Source organism: Rhyacophila brunnea, unplaced genomic scaffold, assembly GCF_057557595.1.
Source record: "Rhyacophila brunnea isolate RB1 unplaced genomic scaffold, BYU_Rbru_1.0 scaffold_20, whole genome shotgun sequence".
Lineage (NCBI taxonomy): Eukaryota > Metazoa > Arthropoda > Insecta > Trichoptera > Rhyacophilidae > Rhyacophila > Rhyacophila brunnea.
The window spans coordinates 23959307-23981692 of NW_028232860.1; the positions used below are offsets into that span (position 1 = coordinate 23959307).

The following is a 22386-nucleotide window of genomic DNA, read 5'->3' on the forward strand; positions in this document are numbered from 1 at the left end:
AGCGCCAAACAAAAACTGACGCCCTTTAGAGTCATTTACTTTAAAGTCTTTAATCAATGATATCTCAGTTTGACATTTGTGTGACATAACATGTTCTTCTCCTGTACCCTTCATATTTCAATCACAAATTAAACATAGCGGTTTAGATTGTTAATTTTACTTAAAGTCAATCATTTGTCATGATAGTTTGCATATTAGATAATATTATTACATTTAATTTAAAGTTTGTATCCAGATTATTCTGTGCCAAGTATTTTTTTTATTTTATTAAATTCACTTAAAAATATTTATTTTCTCAAATACATTTTTGCATCCATTATTTGTTGTGCAATGAAACTATTTAAAGAATTTTATTTTTATACGGGGGTAATTTCTTCGGCCTTGCTTTTGCATTCAGCAGTCCGGTGGCATCACGGCATTTAAGTCCTAGTTAGGATGTTTGAACTTTGGTAAGAGTTGTTGACATATTTTCAGGAATATAGATTTCGTGGTTAGACAACATTGCCGACATATTCACTTAAATAAATCATGTATATAGGCAAGTCCGGAGCGTAGATCGATTGAAAACTAGATACCTTTCAGTATGACTGTATTCACTGACTAGTACAGTAGTTGTAGGGGGAAATTGTCCTTTATGAAAAAAATTAAATAGTAGGTAACACCTTCGTAACACCATTGGCTTAAATTCCCTTGTCAAAATTTTCATAGTATTTCTACATAGAAACACTCCATCTGTTTATCTAACTTAATCTGAGAATGTAGGTATGTTCATCACTCCTGAAATTATTTTTTTTATTTTAGAGATAATTTTTTTTTCAATGTTTTGTAAGTTACAATTCAGAAAATCAACGCTTTCTTGAAACATGCGAACTTAAACTCAAGAAAGAAATTCACCTGCGGCGCAATATTTTGTATGCGCTATCCTAATATTTTTTACAAGGTTCCGTTGTGTGGTGCAAAATATAATTTTTCTGGGATAAAATTAATTGGGAAACACTGCTTTATAATAATCAAAACTGGATGTACCTACATTGTGTATATTGTGTCATCTTTAGCCGATATTCCGTGAGTTGCCCTCTAGTAAGCTGCAAACGGTGCCTATATTTGAAGTAATACGTATTTGTTTTTATTTGCTTTCAGATATATTAAGTTGTATGGATTAAAATTTTCAAAAGAAGACCACATAAAATTGATACATTTGGTTTACGAATTAATTATCATACCAGAGTTGGAGCCAACAAAACTGCACAAATTTTCAACATTACTTATTTTGTTGACAAAGTAAGTTAAATTTGTAAATAAAAATTAGGTATCTTCCACTTTCGAAACATGAATTCTCGATTACAGACCTACAAACTTATCTAAAGAATGGCCAAAACTGGAACTACGAACTACCATAGGACGCCATTTTGAAAATGTCATTCGAATGTCAGATTTTGTCCAGTTACGAGTCTTGATTGGGTAGTTTTCGACAGTGGCTCCCCCATCCCATTCTTCAGGTAAGTTTGTAGGTCTGTACCTATAATGCGATTGAAAATTTGCTGTCTATGGTATAATCTTGAAGGATTTTTTGTTGACATGTTTATATCCATTTGAAAATAGAAACATTATTTTGGAATTATAGTTTTTTTTATCTAAGTATAATATTATAATAGGTACAGTGACTGACTGATCTGTGTGTGAAAGGAAATGGGAGATATGTCTGAAAAATCAGTTAAATGTGTCATTAATCATAATGCCATATTATGTGAATAAAGGAGGAAAAGGACAAGTGGAATAGACACCACTAAATTAATAAAGTTCGCACAAAAATGTAGAAGTTTTTATACAAAGTTGTCCAAAACCCGTTATTATTTGGGCTCTCCTAAAAAATAGTGATTTAGGACTTATTTCCATTTTCCTTTCCCACACAGGTATAACTGCAGCAATATTGTATAGGATATTTTTGACATAAATGTTCTTGGAAATCAGTCAATTTACATTCAAAATAATTAATGATGTTATAGAAAAAAGGGACATGTCCTTGTGTACCAAAGGGATGAACTCTAACATTTGAAGTTATTATTTATTATTGTGTAAACTATTGCTAGCATTTTATGATGTATATAATAATTATTAAAACAAATATCTCAAATTGCATAAATGAGGAATCGGTATGAAACATTTCAAATTATACATTTTATATATACTTGCTTAAATATGCTTTTTTTATTGTAGAAAACGGCACCTCATATCTCCCGAAGAGCTTACTATACCATGGCGGCCTTTGTATGACATTGCTCAAAAGATTTTTTCAAAATCATTATCGATATATCATTATTTCTCGTAAGTATTACCATTTTATAAGCAATTTATCATACTTGTTACATTCTTAATTTTGTATTATTTAATTGCGGCGACACAATGGCTGATTTGAATAATTGTAAATATATTATGAAAATTGTATCTTTCAGTAGCGAGCTATTTTCAACATACCTAAAATTAAATTTATCAATGTAAATCTGGAATATCATAGTGTTATATTATTTAGCACCATTTTACTATTAATAAAATGACATTTATTTTATTTTGTGTATTATACAAAAACAAAATTTTTGTCTGTCATTATTCCTTTGTTTTATTCCTGTCATTGGATTTTAAACAAATTATTATTCTATTTTCAAATGAAAGTTTTAAAATGCAGTCACAGAGGTCAGGTCGTAGAAAATTTGTCATGCTCTTGTGACCTTTATTTGCATAAGTATTGAATACCTGTCAGTTTTGTATATAGTAGCTTTTATTTAAATTAGTTATAGATGCTGCAAGCTGTGAATGTATGAACATACATACTGAAGTTATTAAATCCCATGTTATCAAATTAATTGTCTTCAAGGTGAAGCGGTGACATTATTATAAATTAGAGAATTTTAATTTTATTCGGCATGCATCCATTGGCAGATTCAGATTTATTTCGGAATTTTTAAAGAACAGTGTCGAGACTGACATATACTGGGGATCACGATTCTTTACCTGTTGGCCGATTGCCATAATATAATTTTCCAAAGCTGCTCATTTGTAAAATCGTCGAAGCCGTCCAAAGTTTTTTTTTCATTTTAAAGATTGAATATCTTTATTTATTTTGACATACCGTTGCCCTTATGTTCTTTTAATATTAGAAAACAAATCTATTTCAGTCAGATACCGTAGAATTTATTGTTTCTTTACTATAATAATGGATTTCTACCAATTAAATGCCATAATTAATTGAGGCGCTGTGGGAATTGACGAGCATTTTATTCCTAACGTTGAATTATATTCCATGGACTTGGTTTAAAAAGTCATTATTATTTTAATAGCAACGTCTTTAATATGAATGTTATGGCCTGATTTTTGTTTCAAAAACTAAACATATTAATAGACCAAACGAAATGTTTTTTTCTTGGAATAGTAATAATAGATCATTTGATAACATGACCTCATTTATAGAATGTAGAAAACAGTTCTGTAAAATTTATAATCGTATATTTAAGAAACCTCTTCGTGTGGCGGTCTAAATTCATGAGATTTTAGAACCAATTAAAACTTTAATGCCAATTTATGCTATTTGGTCACCGGTACACTTGTATTTTAAGCACCCCAATTAGGTAGTACGGCATATTTCATGGTATCTTTGCTGAATGTTACTGACTATCTTTCAGTCCTTGGTCATTCAGATAACTTCTTCAATATCATATTTTTCTACTCTACAACTTGTATCTTTTATTCCTATTGTAATATCAGTCTTTCTGTACTTTTTATATCACCGAAAAAAGCTTTCATCCCAAAACACATTTGTTTGTCCATTCGCTATTGCCTCAAAACTTTATTAGAATGCATGTCTGACAGCAGTGATTCTCAACCAGAGTTCTGCGAGCTCATGTCCATGGCTCCACGGGAATTCGCCAAAACTTGCTACTTAATTACTACTTACCACCTTTTTTGTAATTAAGTCAAAATCGATTAAGCATTTTATTAGCTCAGCTTGGCTTGATTGTCTTTCAATGATTATTATCGAAAAAGACAATTATATTAACCTAAAATCATTATAAAATGTGTACACTATATTTATTTGTACCCAGTAAGCTATTAAATGAAAATGTTTGTTATTTTTTTTTAACATGTTGAGCCCTGGCATGATGGGACCCATACCTGCTAAAATTCCCATTCCTTCAGCTATTCAAAAAAAATTCAGTCGTCCGACTGCCAAAATTAAAGCTTCTACTTTTTTGTACATTTCTTCGGTTGTTGTTTCTATTGGTTGTTTAGTGTGACGATTACATAACAGATTTAGAAATGTGAAACCAGTCCAATCAGCGTTGCCAATTTATCGTTTTTCTTGCCAGATCTAGCATTTTTCAATAGGCATCTGGCTTGTGGCGTTTTTACTAGCATTTTTTGATGTCTCCTGTAGCTTTTAAATGTGCTGAAAATACGCTAGATAATTAGTTTATTTATTTTCATGCGCATTAAATTTCTGACTATCAGATACCTACTTAATGCTGGTAGGTCGGTACCTATTTTAGTAGGTATATAGCGTGACAAATAAAACAACATATTAACACTTGAAACAATAGTATACATGGCCTTATAGTGAAATGGTATCATATAATTTATGTGTGCTTAGGTTGGTATGTGACATCAGTTTGACGATTATCGGAACGACATGAAATGAAACTTGAACGCCGTTGACACAATACAGGCATTATTGTTGTCAATTTTGAAATATATTTCTGTTAAAATATGTGATTTTTAGTCGTATAGATATTTTTTCGATTTTTGCACTTTTTTTCGATACGTGAAAGGAAAGATATTGACTTCGTTCTCGGTAAGAATAGGTAAATTTACTTGCAATTTTATTTTCACAATATCTAGCATTTTTTCTTGCCAAATAGCCTGTTTTCGTACCCCGTCTGGCATGTTTTTGTCAACGACAGTTGGCAACACTGGTCACCATACACCAAGATTTTGAAGCCGAATTTTGTTTATGACTTAATGACGGTCAGACCATAAAATGCTTGAAATACTTAGCCTCCGTAATGTCCATTTAATGCGTGTTTCGGTTGGGTGACAAACTTCAATGCATATTATGATACAGATGTAACTATTGAAAATAACATATTCTTTAACACATCTTTATGTGTTTATCCCGTATTTCTCCACATTTGAGAATTAAACCTTGTTACTATCACACTCTGAAGGTAACTCACTTTCCATTATTTCTTCTGTGTTCTCTGGTGAGGACTAATCTCTCTAAAGTTTGACTTTATAGTTTTGAAGGGCCATGCTCCTCATATACTACCGCTATGACTTATTATTATAAGCCGTGTTTTAATCGGATTTAGTTACCCGCTTATGAAAACAATATAACCATCTTAATAATGGTGTTTACATGTTTTTTATAATATCAAATATTGTATTTTTAAAAAATGTGTTCGTAGTTTTGTATAGGTATTAGCATATGAGTTCGCCCCTTTCAATAATTTTCATAAAATATTTTAAATGTCACAATAAAATGGGTTGCTGTATGCAGGGATGGCCAGTGCGTTGATCGCGGACATAATAATAAAGTGTTAAACCTGAATCACGTGATGGATGTTGCTTTTAAAATTGCGAATTCAATTCGAGGCAAAGCTTTACAAAGAAGGCAATTTCGATCATTATTAGAAGAATGTGGATCGGAAAATGGCGAACTTTTGTTGCATACGTAAAGTGGCTTAGTCGGGGTAAGATTTTGAAAAGATTTAAAGAAATGTTACCTGAAATTAAACAGTATTTAATAAAAAAGGGAACAGAATATCATCAACTAGATTACAAAACGTGGTTGCTTGATCTTAACTTTCTCTGTGGCATTACAGAAAAATTAAATCAATTGAATCTACAACTTCAAGGGGAAAAAAGTCATTAATTGATTTGATTAGTGCAGTGAATACATTTAAAACCAAACTTTCACTGTATGAACAACAATTAAAGGAATGTGATTTTAGAATTTTTGATAATATGAGGTCCGAGTGTAAAGATATGCAAAATATAATGGTTAGTCAGTTTTTCAGTCACATATCAACGTTACTAACGGAGTTTAACGTGCAATTTAAGAATTTCTCTAATTTAGAAGATGTTACTACATTTCTGTTACTACATTTAATGATAGTATAAACGCGGAAGAAATAGCCCTAAAGATTAGTATTTTATTAGATATCGATTCTACACACCTTGCCACACTTGAAGGATAAATATTGACACTAAAATGCGATGTGGTCCTGAAAGCCAGAGCTTATTAAAGTCTTGATAATTTTTGGAGCCTAATTTGTGAAAACAAATATCCACATCTTTGGGAAGTTGCAGCATATTTAACTTGCTTTTTTGGTTCTACATATCCTGTGCGAATCGGCTTTCTCTTCAATGGATGCAATCAAAACAGAGCATCGCTCACGATTGAATAATGATAATTTTACTGCGTGGTAGCGGTAACTTCATATCACGTACAATAGGACAAAATTGCTGAAATTATGCAATGCAAAGTTTCGGATGAAAATAAAAAATAAATTTTAAGATTTCTAATATTCGATATACAGGTAAATGATTTACCTGTACACAATTATTCTGTAACTATGTCGAAATTACAGTTAATGTGTACTTAATTTTTTAGAAGTGAAATACATAATAATTATATTATTGTTGTTAATTCAATTTTTTCGTATCGTTATATTTTCAAAATACACATTAGAATTATAAAAATTGGGTTTTTATTGTTCTCGCATGATATAGTTACAAGAAATATCAGTCAATCGTCATACATAATTTTATCAACTAGTTGTGGCCACCCCTGCTGTATGGCAACTGGGAAATATGACAAACTGACATTTTCTTCAGCTATCTTAGGAGAACCAAAGAAGGCTCCATTTTCTACACGAAACATCTTTGATCTCAATTAATTCCTTCCATAATCTTTCCTTTTCTCTTTCTTAATTGACTCATAAAGTTACTTATTGTACATAAATTAACTAGTTCGCGTTTGTATATATAAAGCAATATTGACATTTACAAATATTTATGTTGATGTATATAGTATAGGGGTTTATTAAAATTGTGTAGGCCAAAGAACAGCGTAGATGATGTTGGCAGCATGTCGCCATTCCACCAGCTGTTGAAGAACTTGGGCATCAAGCTTCCGTCGCCGACAGCCGAGGTGTCCGCCTTTGACAGCGAGTAATAATGATTTTTATGTAATAGGGGAGGTGGCTTGATTTATGTCGCTTTTGGGTAAAGTGTCCAGGTGTAGGCAACTGTTCGCTGCATAACTAAACATACTTAAATAACTAATTGATTTTTTTGAATTCGCAGGTCGCTGGAGTCCACTTTTGACTTCTTGATAATGTGTGTTAAACCGTAAGTTTTTCGTTTACATTAATTTTATTATTAACTTTTATTATACCTACCATGGATTTAGGGATATAAAATGTAAAGTATATTTTACTTTTCACACGAAATATAAGGTTATTATTAAAACTAGGTACCTATACGTACTTTGGTGCGAAAAAAAAAGTGGCGATTTAGATTAGGCGGTTTCAAGGCTACTTCCCGACTACCTACCCTCTATCCTTCCAGCCACGCAGAGTGAAGCAATGGTACTTTATCTTCTTTTTGCCATGTTTTATTCTTTGTATTGTTGTCCACTCCGGTCTAGCATTCCTCGCTCGTCTCATTTAAAAGTTACAAATATTATTATGAACAAGTTCTTTTCTTCCTAACTCTGTCGTTTACAGAATTTTTGATGGGGGTTTTAGGCATTTATTATGTTAGTTGGTACAAATATGTATTTGTTTGGGTTTTTCAATGCCCTATTATTTTGCTCATGGTCACCATAGCAAAAAAATTTTGATTTTGCTTGTGGATTTGATTGTTTAGATTACAGGGGTGTCCAACTCAAATTGTTTGGTGGGCCAAAAAAATATGACTGCACTTAGGTGGGCCACATATATATAATATGATAGATGTTTGATATCTTTTTCATATTGACTGGTAATTTAACCGACGCACATTGATTGGTCGTGTTTTCATCGAGCAACCTGCTGCGACACTTAATTTCGAAAAGAACGATTCACAGCGTTATGTAGTCCCAAATGCTGCTGTAATGCACTTTAACTGTATGCTTGATTGCAGTTATATTAGCTCCATTAGTAAAATTTGGAGGCGCGGATTCCACCTCCATGTTAAATGTGGTAAATGTACGAGAACGATTTTTTTTAATGCTTGAAAACCAAAATGCAAAATATAGAAAGCTGAAAACTTCAATTGGGCCGCGGGTTGGGCCAGTCTGGTTTAGAATTTCAATATTACCTGTTGGGTATTAGATGTACAAAACGGATTTATTGCCGATTGGGTCTTGTAAAAGCCCTCAACCAACCCAAGTAGTAAACCCCTAAAAAGGATTTGCATAATGTTACATTTTTACATCTTTGAAGTATTACAACATTATCAATTACAATTTATATTCATAATGACTGAGTAAATGTAGAAAAAATATTAATCGTGTTGTTTAAATGTAGTAAAAAGTATTAAAAATGAAGTAGAAATAGTGACATTGGAGGGATTTAATATTTGTTTGCAAAAAAAACTATTAAATTGCTGTTGAAACAGGATGAATAGTGACAAAATTCAGTATGAACTTTATTTCCACTTTACTATTATCTAATTAAAAGCGTTGAATAAACCTTCTGATATGGAGAGAAAGAGAGAGCCTGAATGTATTATGAAAGCCTAACAAAAAGAGGGATAACTAAGGCAAATTTAAAAAATAGCTGTAAGCCGTGTCGCACTTACAAATCTGTCTCCACTGCGACATGTCGATTTTGTCAATGTTATTTTGCTGGCATTTACAAAATACATGTAGCATAATGTACCTCCGGACACAGTGTAGACGCAGTATGTTTGTTTGAAAAAAGTCTACTATGTATGCGTCCGATTGATGTTATTATCTGTAAGTAATAGACCGAAGATAGTAAAGTTATTCATATATTTATAGGTATTTCCATATATCTGCGACGCGTGAGATCCTTGATGAAATATTGCCGAGGTTTAGCCCTTGGCAGTGCGCCACTCAGGAGTCCATCCAGCAACTGATGCTGTACCTGCCTTTCTCCAATCGGCCCGCTGATATGGACCGTGGTTTCCGGCTCTGGTTCGATGATCTCATGTCCATATGGCAGATATGCAATAATGCACCTCCTTGGGAGTCCGTAAGTATATTCACCTCTCTCTCTATTTCGATTATTCACTCGAAGTAACACAATGATGGAGTACATATCTTGAGAAAGTGTACTTTAGTCAAGGAATAGTAGGTGGTCAGCAAAGTGTAAGTAGATTTATAATATTGAGACTTTTTTTCTGAGCAATTATGCCTCCTCAAAGAAGTACACTTACATAAATGAAGTCACAAAATACAATATAATGAATGGATATTATATAGATACAATTTTACAGTATTAACTAATTAACCTGTGTTTGGCACTATTGCAGGATGTAAATAGCCAGGCATGGAACGTAATAGAGTCTTGAGAGTTATGATGAGAAAAGGGTATCACACTGGCAAAGACCTATTCTGCTTGTTTATGTTTATGTATTGTTCAGGATTAGATCCCTAATTTACCTTATATTCTTAATTATCCGCCTATTTCGGTCAAGTTTTTTCAACCTATTAAGTGTCCATTTAAATATTTATGTCATCATTTAACGACGCTTTATTTAAAATCTTCTTTCGGGCTTTTAAGCTATATTTTTGACTCTAAAAGAATTTTTCTTATTTAATTTTTTGACGGTTTTCAACACTACTATTATTCAATGAAATTTCTTTTAGATGTGTGTGCCCTTGATGTATAATTGCTTAATATAATCTAGTACAGGGATGGCGAACCTTTTTACGTATGCGTGCCAAAATTTCCCAATTAATATTTTTCGACTGTCTGCCGTGCCAAGCAGTTTTTTATGGCGAAAAAAAAGTTTTTTTAAAGTTTTCTAAAAAAATAGTTTTTAAGAATTCTATTAAAAAGGTTTCAAAATTACAATTGAGAAATTGATATTCTGTCTTTCACCGTATTTCTAGCCGAGGCATATTTTTTATTCTTTGAATATTTTTTTCCTTGTTTTTAAATTACCCAAAGAGATCGTGGAAGCAATTAAACCACTCTTTTTTCATATTATATTCTCCATCACCGAGCGGTTTGAGGTAAAATAACAAGCAGTTAATATATTTGAATGATCGCCGATAATTAATTTCATAAGGTTTGTTGATTGAATATTTTTATTTTTAATTCCCCGATCCTAAGGACCGACCTATGCAATCGTATATTTACATTAAACGTAATGATTATTCTTGAAAATGATTTGCCTGCAATTTTTTATACAATGCAATTTTTCATTATTTATGCATACATTTTGTCGTTTCCGTGTGCGCATCGATTGGTACCTAAACATAATATTATGAAAACCTGAAGAAATTACTTTTCGTCATTATTTTGTAATATTATATATAATTACTTAAGTAGGTATATATTTATTTGCAAAACTTTTTTACAAAAAAAATTAATATATATATAAAATAGTAATTTCTATTCTCTTCAAAATGAAACATTCATCGTGCCATAGGTTCGCCATCCCTGATCTAGTATGTTAGAATTCAAATTGGGATTTAAAACTACAAATTAAAATGAAATAAAGCGATGATTTAATTTAAATTGAGCTAGAAAAGTATTCGAACTTAAATAATTATATTGACGTGTTATGGACAAAGTATAATTAATATGATTTTTTTTTTATTTATAGGAAGTCATGATCCTGATGGCGAATACGGCACACAATAATATTGGATACATAGACTGGGAGCCTCACATTCCCCTGATGTTCACAAGATTTCTTAGGTCTTTCAATTTACCAGTCTTTTACAAACAGACTCAGAGCACGAAGCAGCATAGTATAGGTAAGCTTGCTTCACGATAGAACTATTTATCGTAATCAGAGGTGTGACAACCTGGGGTTGGTCCTGGCTTCCCCCCTCTCTCTTCATCTGTTCCTATCCAGAGTTGGCGACCAGTTCGCTACCCCCACCACATGGCAGTCATCGGTAGCTCAACCTTTTGCTATTAAACATATTACATAATTTGAAAACACCTCAGAGAGATATAACTAGTATTAGAAAAAATCTTTTTGAATAAAGTTCGAATTCACGGACACTGGATTTGCGCCAATATACTCTACCACTAAACCGTGTGCATCATATTTAATTACGTCAAAATTAACTAGTAGTGCTTCACAAATTGTGTTAATTTTGACAGTCGGCTTTTGTATTTTTTAAATCAATGTATCAATTACATTAATTACTAACCGGTGTCAGGATTTCAACAAATTTTTGTTATAATGTACTTGCACTTGCTCTAATAGCGCCTGTTCACGTGCATGGAATTACTGTCGGCAATAGTGCTTATTTTAAACTATCAAGACAATAACTGTTTACACGTAAAAGTGCTGACTGTCTCATTCGTCAAGAGGAAGCGAGACGCGATGTTGTCATTTCATACTACTATTTGACAGGGTGTATTGAAAATCGATTAACCTCAAATGAGTAGTTTGTTTTTTTACCGGCAGGTTCGCCATTATTGTTCTACTGCGCAGGCGCAGATATTACATGCGCGTAATAAATCAGCACAATTGGGAAGCTTCCAAACTTGTTTGATTCATGCACGCAATCTTGCCAACTGCAGGATATACATGTTTGTTGATTTTTTTTTCCTTGAGCGAAAGATATTGCAATCCTCGCAAAATACGTCTGCTAAAATACTTTCACATTGTGCAGCAGCCGAAGCAGAAATAAAATTTCTCATACAAAATCGAAGCACGCTGCTCGAATAGCTTAGATACTGCTTGGCCTCCAGGAGTTATTTTAAACCATTTAAACTTAGTTCAATCACCTTTTCCTTGGGTTGCCATATTCCATTGCCAAACTGTAACTCAAAGAATACTCTCAAAGAGTATTTTATTGACTCTCTAGTGTGAATGAATGGTAGTGATTGAATAATATGTGTTAAGTAACTATACTATTATTATTTCTGCATCAAATACCTTCTAAAATGTTGAATACTTTTGACTCTTGATTGACAGATATTTGCGGTATGGCCCTTTGGATCGTGTCTGCCATTGGACCGAACAGTTCTGTGCAAACGCACTTGGATAATTTTATGACGACTGTGGTTACCTATTTGCACAGTGCCAACTACGGCAGATGGTCTGTCAGACTGAGGGAACTCCTTCGTAAACTGCCGCACACATTCGTTCAAAGGTAACGTGAACATCGATCGATAATAATGTGTAAATGGAATTTGAAATCATAAAAAAAATAATATATGTAATAGCATTATAATTATAGTGGTGTTGTTATAAGCAAATTATATTTATAAATCATTTTGAACGAGGTATTCATAAGATTAGATCATGATATTCTCATTACCAAATTAAGTGCAGTAGGTGGATCTATAAAATTTCGCTGTCAATATGTGAAGATGGGGGTGTAGATCTGACGTCTTTCAAACTTATTCAGGTGTTCCCCAAGAATCAAATCTTGGCCCAATTATGTTCCTTATATTCATTAATGACATTGTCAATGTTATACATAAATGGAATCCAGTTTTTACTCTTTGCAGATGATTTAAAATTACATGCGTCAATTCGCATTGAAATTAGATTGTCATATATTACAAAATAATCTCAATTCAATTGAAATTTGGTTGAAAAAAAATAAACTCGAATTTAATACTGACAAATGTGTGTGTATTAGCTTTTAGAAATCAAGATCTCCAATTATATTCAACTATAATATGTCAAATAGATTACTGAAGCGTCAATCAGAAATTAGAGATTTTGGCATATTGTTTGACTCATGTTTATCATTTCGCTCACACATCACTTCTACGGCATTGCGTGCGAGCAAGCTTCTAGGATTCGTCATGAAGCAAGCCAAGCCATTGAATAATCCAACTGTGTTTCGTACACTATGTGTCGTTAGTACGGAGTATTCTTGAGTATGGGTCCATTATCTGGAGTCCTTATGAGGTTTCTTATAAGCTTGTTTTAGAGCGTGTTCAGAAAAAATTTCTTCGTCATCTTTATTTTAAAGTTTATGATTATTTTCCTTTTGACAGCTTCTCAAACGAGTATTTTCCGACTAACTTTCTTCAAGGCATGCTCCGCTTTCATTCTCTTGTAGCTCGTAGGTCACTTCTGCTCTTAAAGCATTTTTCCCTGCTCTCACGTGGTATAGTTTCCAATCCTGATATTCTAGAAAATTTGAATTTTTATGCACCCGTCAATTACATGCGTGACCTATTTTGGGTGAAAGCTGTTTCCTCATGTCAGGCTCACCAGGCACCGATAGAGAGGGCTGTGCGGCTGGTCAATGCACTCCCTAGAGATGTAGATATTCTTAGCGATGCATTATATCGTCGGTGTTTTGTAAAAAGGGCGAATCAACCATTTTGGCGAAATCGAGATTTTAATGAAAATACAATATGTACCCCACTAGCTTTGTTGTGTAAAAACGGTGAATCTGTATCTCCACAGGAAAGTACTTAAAAGCGATAATCGTAACGGCGAATATCCATTTAGTATTACGAATGTGAACTATTAGGCCTTTTAAAATATTATATAATAATGCCTATTATAATGACAGTATTCTTTCTAAGCTTTATTATAAACTTGTTAGATATTTATAATTGTCCGCAGGTAATTAACAAATAAATGTCAAAAGTTAAAAATCCTCCTGTAAAATAGCATTTTGGTTAATTTGCCCTTTTTACAAAACACCGACGATATATTCTGTTTTTAAAATTCTATTTTAATGTTTAATTTGTATTTTTTTTTGATTATTGTTGTTTTTTGTTTTATTTCTTTTGTATAAAACTATTTTTTGCTTTGTTTTTTTTCTCTACCTTGTTTTCTCTCTAACTGATTACTTGTACTTTATATACTTGTATTCTAAATGTCATGTTGTGAATGTCCTGAATTAATAATTTTTTATGTGCCTACTCAACTTGTCTTTTTTAAATAAATAAATAATATGTGACGGAAACAAAAAGTTGTTGAAAAAAACTTCTTCTATAGAGATGGAGCCTAATTGTATGAAATTGAAGCAAAAAAAGTACCACTACTGATTAAGTTAGCGACAAATGAGTTCGCATTGCAGGTTAATTTGCAGAGAACTTCACACCACTGCTATGATATTTTGCCAATTTGCAAGGCGTATAAAATGGCAATTCGTCATGATGAGTAGATAAGCATAACATTTAGGCATTATTATTTAGTTGAACCGTTTATAATTGCACTCGCGTAAGTAATCTCAATGAACATAAAAAATGGCAGCCATCGCGTATGTTAAAAAATGAGAATGGCAACTGAGTGATTTTAATAGTTTAATTAATTTAATATATTATTTATTAATTTATTAATTTAATAGTGTACCAACTTCACTGTCAAATCAAATGTTATAACAGAAATAATGTATAAGACTCCTTCTATATATAGTCCAAATTATTTGCACACAAAATAAATGACTCTTGTGACGAAAAATATAGAAGACAACCATCTCTGTTAGATGGAACCTAGATATATGAAGTAAAGCTGCAAAGAAATGACTTATGATCTACTGTTTAAATTGGTTGCGATTCATTTCACATTGTGGACTTTATTTTTAGCAAACTTCACTATTTTCTCATCTATCTGTCAAAACCCACAAGCAAGAATAAACTCCATTAAATTAGTCAATTATTCTCAAAATTCAAAGTCAAAAATTTGTATGCTTAAAGTATGTATTTATTTCAGGGTTCACAGAGAACGCACTAACTACAAACGGACGTGGGAAAACAAAGTTCCTGATTCCCACAAGCTTACCGAAGATGATATCACCCGCTTTGTGGACTGCATGCTAAACGTGGCTCTACAGGCCATGTTCAGCCGGATGGGGATAAGCGATGCGTGCGCCGCTCTTCAGGATCTGGCCGTGCTGCGGCCCGCCATGGTTGTTGCCCCCACCGTTGAGAAGATGTGGAATAGCCTGGACTCCCTCACCGAACCTCATAAGCTCACCTGCGCCATGCTCTGCGTCATCGCCGTGGCCAGGCCACTCGTCAGCGGTTATGAGAACGGATACCCCGAAGGACCCGCACATGTCATCCCATTATTGTTCTCCTCCCTGCCCGGCCTGGATCCCAACGACTTCAAAAAGACTCTGGTCACCTTGCATTTTATAGCCGTATTCGCCACTTTTATACCTCTAGTCGACTGCAGCGGAGCTTCGGAGCACTGGAAAGATTTAACGGAGGAGGAACACACCGTCTGCGAGGCCACCGCTCAGATTGAAGACTTCGTCTTGCAGTTCTTCGATCGGGTGTTCACCCTGGTGGAGTCCAGCGTTATGGAACACACCAGGATGGAGCAGAAGGAATCGGAATCCATTCGTAACAAATTGGAGTCAACTAGTGAAGGCGCCCTGGCTTCCGCCGCCATCAGTGTGCTGATGCAGTCCTCCACGGTTATTTTCAAAATGGCCCTAAAGAAGTTTCACAGCTTTGTGACTGATAGGATATTGGAGACCAACGTGGCCGGCCAGACCGCCGCCTCCCTTTGCAAGGCCTTCGCCAGAGTCAACGCAAAAGAGACTTTCAAGATGTTCATCCCCCACCTGTGCGACTCCATCACCGAACTTTTGGGAGACAACGCCGACGTAGCCAAGGAAGAGAATCTCGATAACGAATTGCTGTTCAATTTGCTTCTGCTGTCTCACATAGTAGAGCACGACGGTAAAGAGATTCTCGTGTACGTTCCCAGAATCCTCGCAGTGTTGGACAAAACTCTCAACCTCATAAGCAAAAACGGCTACTGTTTCGCCGCGGAGACCCTGCACAACCTCATCCTCTCCATGTCGAGCGTCTATCCTCGGGAGCTGAGGAGCAGCACCAAGAACTTCGACGCGGGAGTGAAAGACTTCCTGGCCATAAGAGAGTGGGGCAAGCCGGGAGTGCTAAAGGACATCAACCTGGAGTGGCACACGCCCGGAAAAGAAGAGGTGGAATGCGTGCAGACCATCATGAACAGATACCTGCCCAGGGAGCTGGACAGGATCAAAGGGTACATTGACGGGTCCATTGTGCTCACCAGAGAAGAGCTGAACAGATCTCTCTGCATACTGAGGGCTCTGATGGCAGCTAATCCATTCCTGCCGCAGTGGGATAAAGAAGCTGTTGTTTTGTAAGTGTACATATTATATGTTTCAACTAATAAGTCATAGGTATATATTTAGGATTATCTTCATCTTCTTGTCGTAATCCTCTTTCTTAAAGATCAGGAATCAATTTAAAAGCACCGCTCTCCACATGGTTGAAGGTACATACAGAGAAAACCCAATTTTACAGTTTTGAAGGGACACAAAAATCGTATTAAAATGAGAATTCAAATTGGTTTGGAGCATATTATGTCAACGTATTTTCACCTTTTCGAGAATGTTCTTTTTCTCTTGGACTGACAATGTTTTTCTTTGCTAAAATATTATTTGAAAGGGCGTAAATAAAAAAGAACAACAAAAAATTGGTGTAATCTTGGTCTTGGGCAAGGTAGACATTTCTATAAATAGAAACGCACACATGCGTCTGAAATTCATTACAATGATTTTTAATGTTAAATTTGATTAAATTTTGATTATTTCAGATGTAAATTGTGGGAAATGAAATAAAACCGGCAATTAGATATACTAAAATGAAACTACACTTAAAATCGGGATTCTGTATCTCTGAAATATTTTAAAAATATTTACGTAGGTGTATTTAATATTGATGATTTTTAATTAAAATATTTGACAGAATCGAATCGAAACTCCCACCCACACCGTTCACGGTTATGACAGGAATCGTGGGCACTGTGACCATGCCTGATGGCTCCAACGTGAGGAAAGTGGTGACAGAGGTGATGCACAATCTGCAAATACAACTCTTAAATTCCAATGAAGATGACACCAAGAACTTGTGCTCGCTTATTTCGGTAAATGGTTATTTTAATTATGTGCTATATTCTTATAAATTTTGATTCTACGTGACTTCACATGATAATCTTTATGATTTAACTGCTTGAAAATAAAATAAATAAATAAAGTTAACCGAAATTATAATACTGTATGAGTTGTTTGCGTGTGTGTCTCATGCTTTTCCCTTATTAAATAATCAAATTAATGCATTATCACACTACACAGCTAATGGTCAATGATACAAATAAACTACTGCATGATTTACCGATAGATGTAAATGCATATTATAAGTGTATATTTCACCAGTAGTGGTTACTCTACTGCTAGATCAATGCAGCATGCAGAATGCGGGGGCAGAGAGGTGTGTACATGAAGTTTTTAGTTCCTCGGATGGCCGTATGGCTGTGATGACGTGTCACACTATATGACAGAGTGCTTATCACAGCACAGATTAATAAAATAATGGTGACACTTTTTCCTAGGTACCCATGTCACTGGGTAACGGTCTCTAATTTGAGAAACTGAGTGGAGAAGATGGGGTTCTGTAAAAAAATCTTTAGACATGAAGGGCATACCTAGGTGTATAAGTTTGAAAGTCACTGACCTACATGACTTACGTCTGGCCGATTACCACTTAATAGTTGGGCGACTTTGTGAATACTGTAACTCTAAAAAATAATAATTATTGTCACAAGTTTTATCCACCGAATTTTGTCTCATGAGAGAAAAAGATCTCATTGAGGTTTCACACAACTATAGTTTGCACTAAAATAATTTAATAATTTACAGATTTGGGAGCAATTGGTTGTGTACAGCAATAGTAACTCGGGTCAGTTCGAAAACCACTTGAAAGCGTTCCGAGTGGTGAAAAGGGCGCTGGGAGACCGGCTGCTGGGGAGACCGGGTCATCCGCGGACGCTTCTCATCGACCGTGCCCTACTGCAGCAGGAGTTTCGTCTGCAGGCCAGTGCTGTCCCCTTCCACAAGACTCATGCCATGATCATGGCTGATTTGTTGGAACTCGCTACTAGTCGTTATAGCGCTGTAAGATTTTATCTTTAATTTACATTATTCAATATGTAGGTACACCGTCACTAATGGCTAAATAAAGTCTGACACAAACTCAAACCAACCATTGTGAACAATTCTCAATTATAGATACTATTTAATGCAACAGTTCAGGTATCAATCGGATTGTCTCGACACTCTGAAGTGATTAGCTAATAATATATTATATTGTGTTGCTAGTGTTAAAAATTATAGGTAGACCAAACAATATCTTTTTGTCAGCTTGGTGGTCGCACTTTTCCTCATTTTTATTTATTTTTCAATTTTCACAGAAAAATATTGAAGATTGTTAATGCTATCGGCTGAGGTTACTCGATGCAATTTGAATTTATGTTCTATTTGATGAATGTTACTATTTCATGGAAATCAGTTTTAGCGATTTCGTAGGTTTCATCTTTCGGCATCTTCAGGCTATATGGTAAATATACTACTAACAACGATTAGAGTTTCTTGCTGTTTTAATTCAGAACACATCAGAAAAATTATTTAATTATTCAATAAACAAAAAATACATAGTTCTAATATTAGTTTATATTCTTAATATAAGTAAATGATCGTAAAAATTGAATTATGAATGAAATGAAGAGAATAATGAATGTAATGTTGATCTTTTTTCAAATTTCTCCTTCATATTCCTGCCATTTTTCAGTAAAAATAATAATGATAAGTATAAATATAACAGTACTGCCGTCTTTTTCTCAGAAAGTCAGGGTTGCAGTATCAAAAAAAAAATATTTCGAAAATGCATTTTTCAACAAAAAAAAATGTAACAAATATTAACTATTTGCATATTGCCCCCCAAAAAATTTAAATTGCCTCCCCGGTGGGACGTATGCCCCTCGTTGGAAAACACTGAAATAGGTGAACTCAAGCACCTTAAATCAATGGAAAATTGGATGGCTACATTTAGTAATTTTCCCATAAAAATCACTACAATTTGTATCAGGGGTTTTCTACATAAGGTGAAAAGATTTAATAAACACAATCAAAAATATTGAATTGTTTGCAGGTTCGAATGCGCGCCCAGATCCGTCTAAATTGGATGATATCCCACTACACTTACTCGTTCAACTCTATCCTGCCGCGCCTGGTGGATTGCCTCGCGTCCGACCCCGAAGCTGACCACGAGCGGTTGAAAGGCGCCCTCTACTGCCTACTGGGGCCCAAACAGACTCCTCTCGTTGCGAAACATGATTGGCACGTTGTCGCTACCCTTTGGCCCGCCTTTGTGCTCTCTAAACCTAGTGAAAAGCCTAGCGTTATCAGGTAAGAATATGACAATATCTATCTCACCAGGGCTAGTCAACCTTTTTATACCTACTTTTGTATCTCTGTTAGTAGTAAAATTTCATTTTAAATTCAACACTGCCAAACGTTGTCATTTGTCTGCATTGATTCAATATTGTTGGTCGGGATAAATATCCGTAGACGCATGCAACTTAACTGGAAGCGCTCAATAAAAATGACGCTGAAGTGTGTAGTTTAAAAAGTTGCAGCCATACACAGAACCTGTCAGATGGCAGCAGAGAAACAGCGAACATAACAATGGCGGCAATCATAATGAAATGACCTACTAGTACTAAATTACCTACAAATTTTTTTTTGAGATAATTAATACTGTATGACCTGCCACGATCCGGAATATTATATCTGGAACCTACCGAATAGGAAACATATAGCGCGGGGCCTTCGAATACTTTCTCTTTCACTCATCGGATATTGCATATAGCGCTGTCCGGGTGCCCCCACTATTGCGCGCCCCCGTGTTCCGGCGTTCCCACTACAGCGCGCAGACATTATCACATAGACGACAGCGAAGGAGTCGCCTATTTGACTATATAAGGCGACGTTTGGCCTTCGGTAATCAATTAGAATGAGTCGAGCTTGGCTTCGTCAAGTGATCTAATTCACCTAATTCACTACAGTAGTCTTGCTTCCACTCTGAAAACGGATAAACGGTTAGCTGTAAGCCCTATCAGAGTCAAGTGAGCTATTTGATTGAGCTACGTATATGGTCTGACTACACCGTAGTTCCAGTATAAATTATCTCGAAACTTCTTATACTCGCCCATATCAAATTATTGTATTGCTACCGTATAGAATCAAATATACCGTATACTCTTCGAGACACCCACGACTCATCATTTATAAATAGAGGAAAGAAGAGTTCCAACCCCTTATAAACATTATTTATGCAATAAAAATCACCATTTATAATCAATGATAAAACTGTGCCCTTCTCCGGGAGCGTTATTAAAATTATTCATATGACTCACTAAACATTTATCTACATACCATGCAATGAGGATTATAGCGCCTGCACACGTGCATGGATTTATTGGCAGCAATAGTGTGTAAATTGAACTATCGCGTAATAACTGTTTGACATGTAAAAGTGCTGACTGTCTCGCCAATCTCATTCAAGTGTATGCGAGACGCGTTGTCATTTTATGGTACTATTTCACTGGTTGTGAAAATTGGTAAATGTCAAAAATGCTCTGCGCGTAGTTTGTATTTCTTCCGGCATGACTGATTTTCACAACCTGTCAAATAGTACTATAAAATGATAACATCGCGTCTTGCTTACACTGGAAGAATGAGATTGGCGAGGCAGTCGGCACTTTTATGTGTAAACAGTTATCGCGATAGTTTAAAATACACTATTGTTTCAATTAAATCCATGCATGTGCACAGGTGCTATTAGTCTTTGTCAGCTTCATTATTATGTTTATATTTAGACTCTGTTTTGTAGAGAAAGTTTTCTTCAACATTTTTGATCTCAATACGTACAAACAAGCAGAGTATGTAGATGGTTTATTGATGTTTGTTTTATTGTATTTTTCAGGCTGTTAGAGCGCATTGTGAATGCCGTTCATTTGCATTTCCCGACAATTACAATCAAGCAGCAGTGGACCGATGTCTGCTTAGAGAAGGCCAAGGCCTTACTTTCCACATCCCAAATTGAAGATCCCCACCTCATCTCCTTGATGGCACAGTCTGATGAAACGACGAAAAAGAATTCAGAACACAATATCAAAATTTATACAGAACTCACGAATGTTTTAGTTAAGGGGGCTGAATCAACCCAAAAGTAAGATATTATTGAGTTTATACTTTTTTTAATATCATGCACGATTAATTGTCGTATATTTCGATGGCTTATGCGTATGCATAGTAGTACTTATTTATATAAATCGGCTTCATCAATAGTCAGCCAATATTTGAATAACTTAATTTAATTTAATTAACTAAATTTGTGATGCTAGTGGCAAAACTCTGACACATAACTGACAGCTGTCAAATATTTATGTGTTATAAACAGAAATGGTACATAATTATAGTTTCGGACAAAGGAATTTTTATTGTATTAATTATCGATTATCTACACGAACACCAATCAAAAAGGAATGAATAATTTCCAAACAATAATTGCAATACATGTTGCCATTTCTATATTAATACAATTTGTGCTTGGAATACTTTAACCCCGGTGCATGCGTTTATCGTTAAAACACTGATCCATTTTAAATTTCATCTTTCACTCACTTCCGTTTATAGTCACTGGAGGCACTCGATGATGTGCATCTCGCTGTTGCCGAGCTTGGCTCACAAAGACGCAGAATATCCACCCCAGGTGGTCAGGATCGTGCTCAATAGCCTCATCCATGACTCCATCCACGTGCGGAAGATCGGTATTAAGATGATGGTGCTGTGCCTGAAGCAGCGAAAGAGGAAGCACAAGACAGTCGAGGTGGACCCATTCGACATGGCCGGTGTCACAAAGACTGACGACAAACTGATTCCAGGTTAATTAAGTTTGTTTTGTTAATATGTTGCTTGAAATGAAAGAGGTTCTTGAATCTTTTCGATTGTCCGTTAAAATGGTCACCAATCAAGAGTCTCTTCTGTAGTTTGAATCTCTTCATATTAGGAATTCATGAATGACAAAAGATGTCTCAGAATGATCTCCTTTGATGTACAATTTGAATTTTGGTTATATATAGTTATATATGGCCTAGATAGGTTTAAAAACATGGCTGTGTGATTGAGAAGAAGTGTATGAATTACCTCATAAATGAATTTTATAGTATACTTTTTTATTTTTAATATAAAAACACTTCCGGTTTTAATATTTATTCAGAGGTCATAGAGATTAATCAACAATAACAGAGAATACTTCAAACGGTACACGAAAACAGATTAACAAGATAAGATGACTCGCTTGACCAAATAGCCAGATGAAC

At 34.7% G+C, this 22386-nt stretch overlaps 1 protein-coding gene across 2 annotated transcripts in view; it reads left to right on the plus strand.

The window, feature by feature from the left end:
• The window catches only part of LOC147071440 (proteasome activator complex subunit 4-like), a 49826-nt gene that overhangs the window by 5348 nt on the left and 22092 nt on the right, over nt 1–22386 (plus strand). Inside the window, exons 2-14 of one of the 2 annotated variants that reach the window (XM_085948347.1) lie at nt 1141–1281; nt 2218–2325; nt 7111–7224; nt 7360–7404; nt 9041–9254; nt 10837–10990; nt 12169–12346; nt 14881–16305; nt 16914–17091; nt 17864–18118; nt 19152–19408; nt 20988–21233; nt 21701–21948. In XM_085948347.1, the coding sequence (XP_085804473.1) occupies nt 1141–1281; nt 2218–2325; nt 7111–7224; nt 7360–7404; nt 9041–9254; nt 10837–10990; nt 12169–12346; nt 14881–16305; nt 16914–17091; nt 17864–18118; nt 19152–19408; nt 20988–21233; nt 21701–21948 (3563 nt within the window). The remainder of the gene's footprint in view (nt 1–1140; nt 1282–2217; nt 2326–7110; nt 7225–7359; nt 7405–9040; nt 9255–10836; nt 10991–12168; nt 12347–14880; nt 16306–16913; nt 17092–17863; nt 18119–19151; nt 19409–20987; nt 21234–21700; nt 21949–22386) is intronic. The other variant, XM_085948348.1, reaches the window with a different exon arrangement.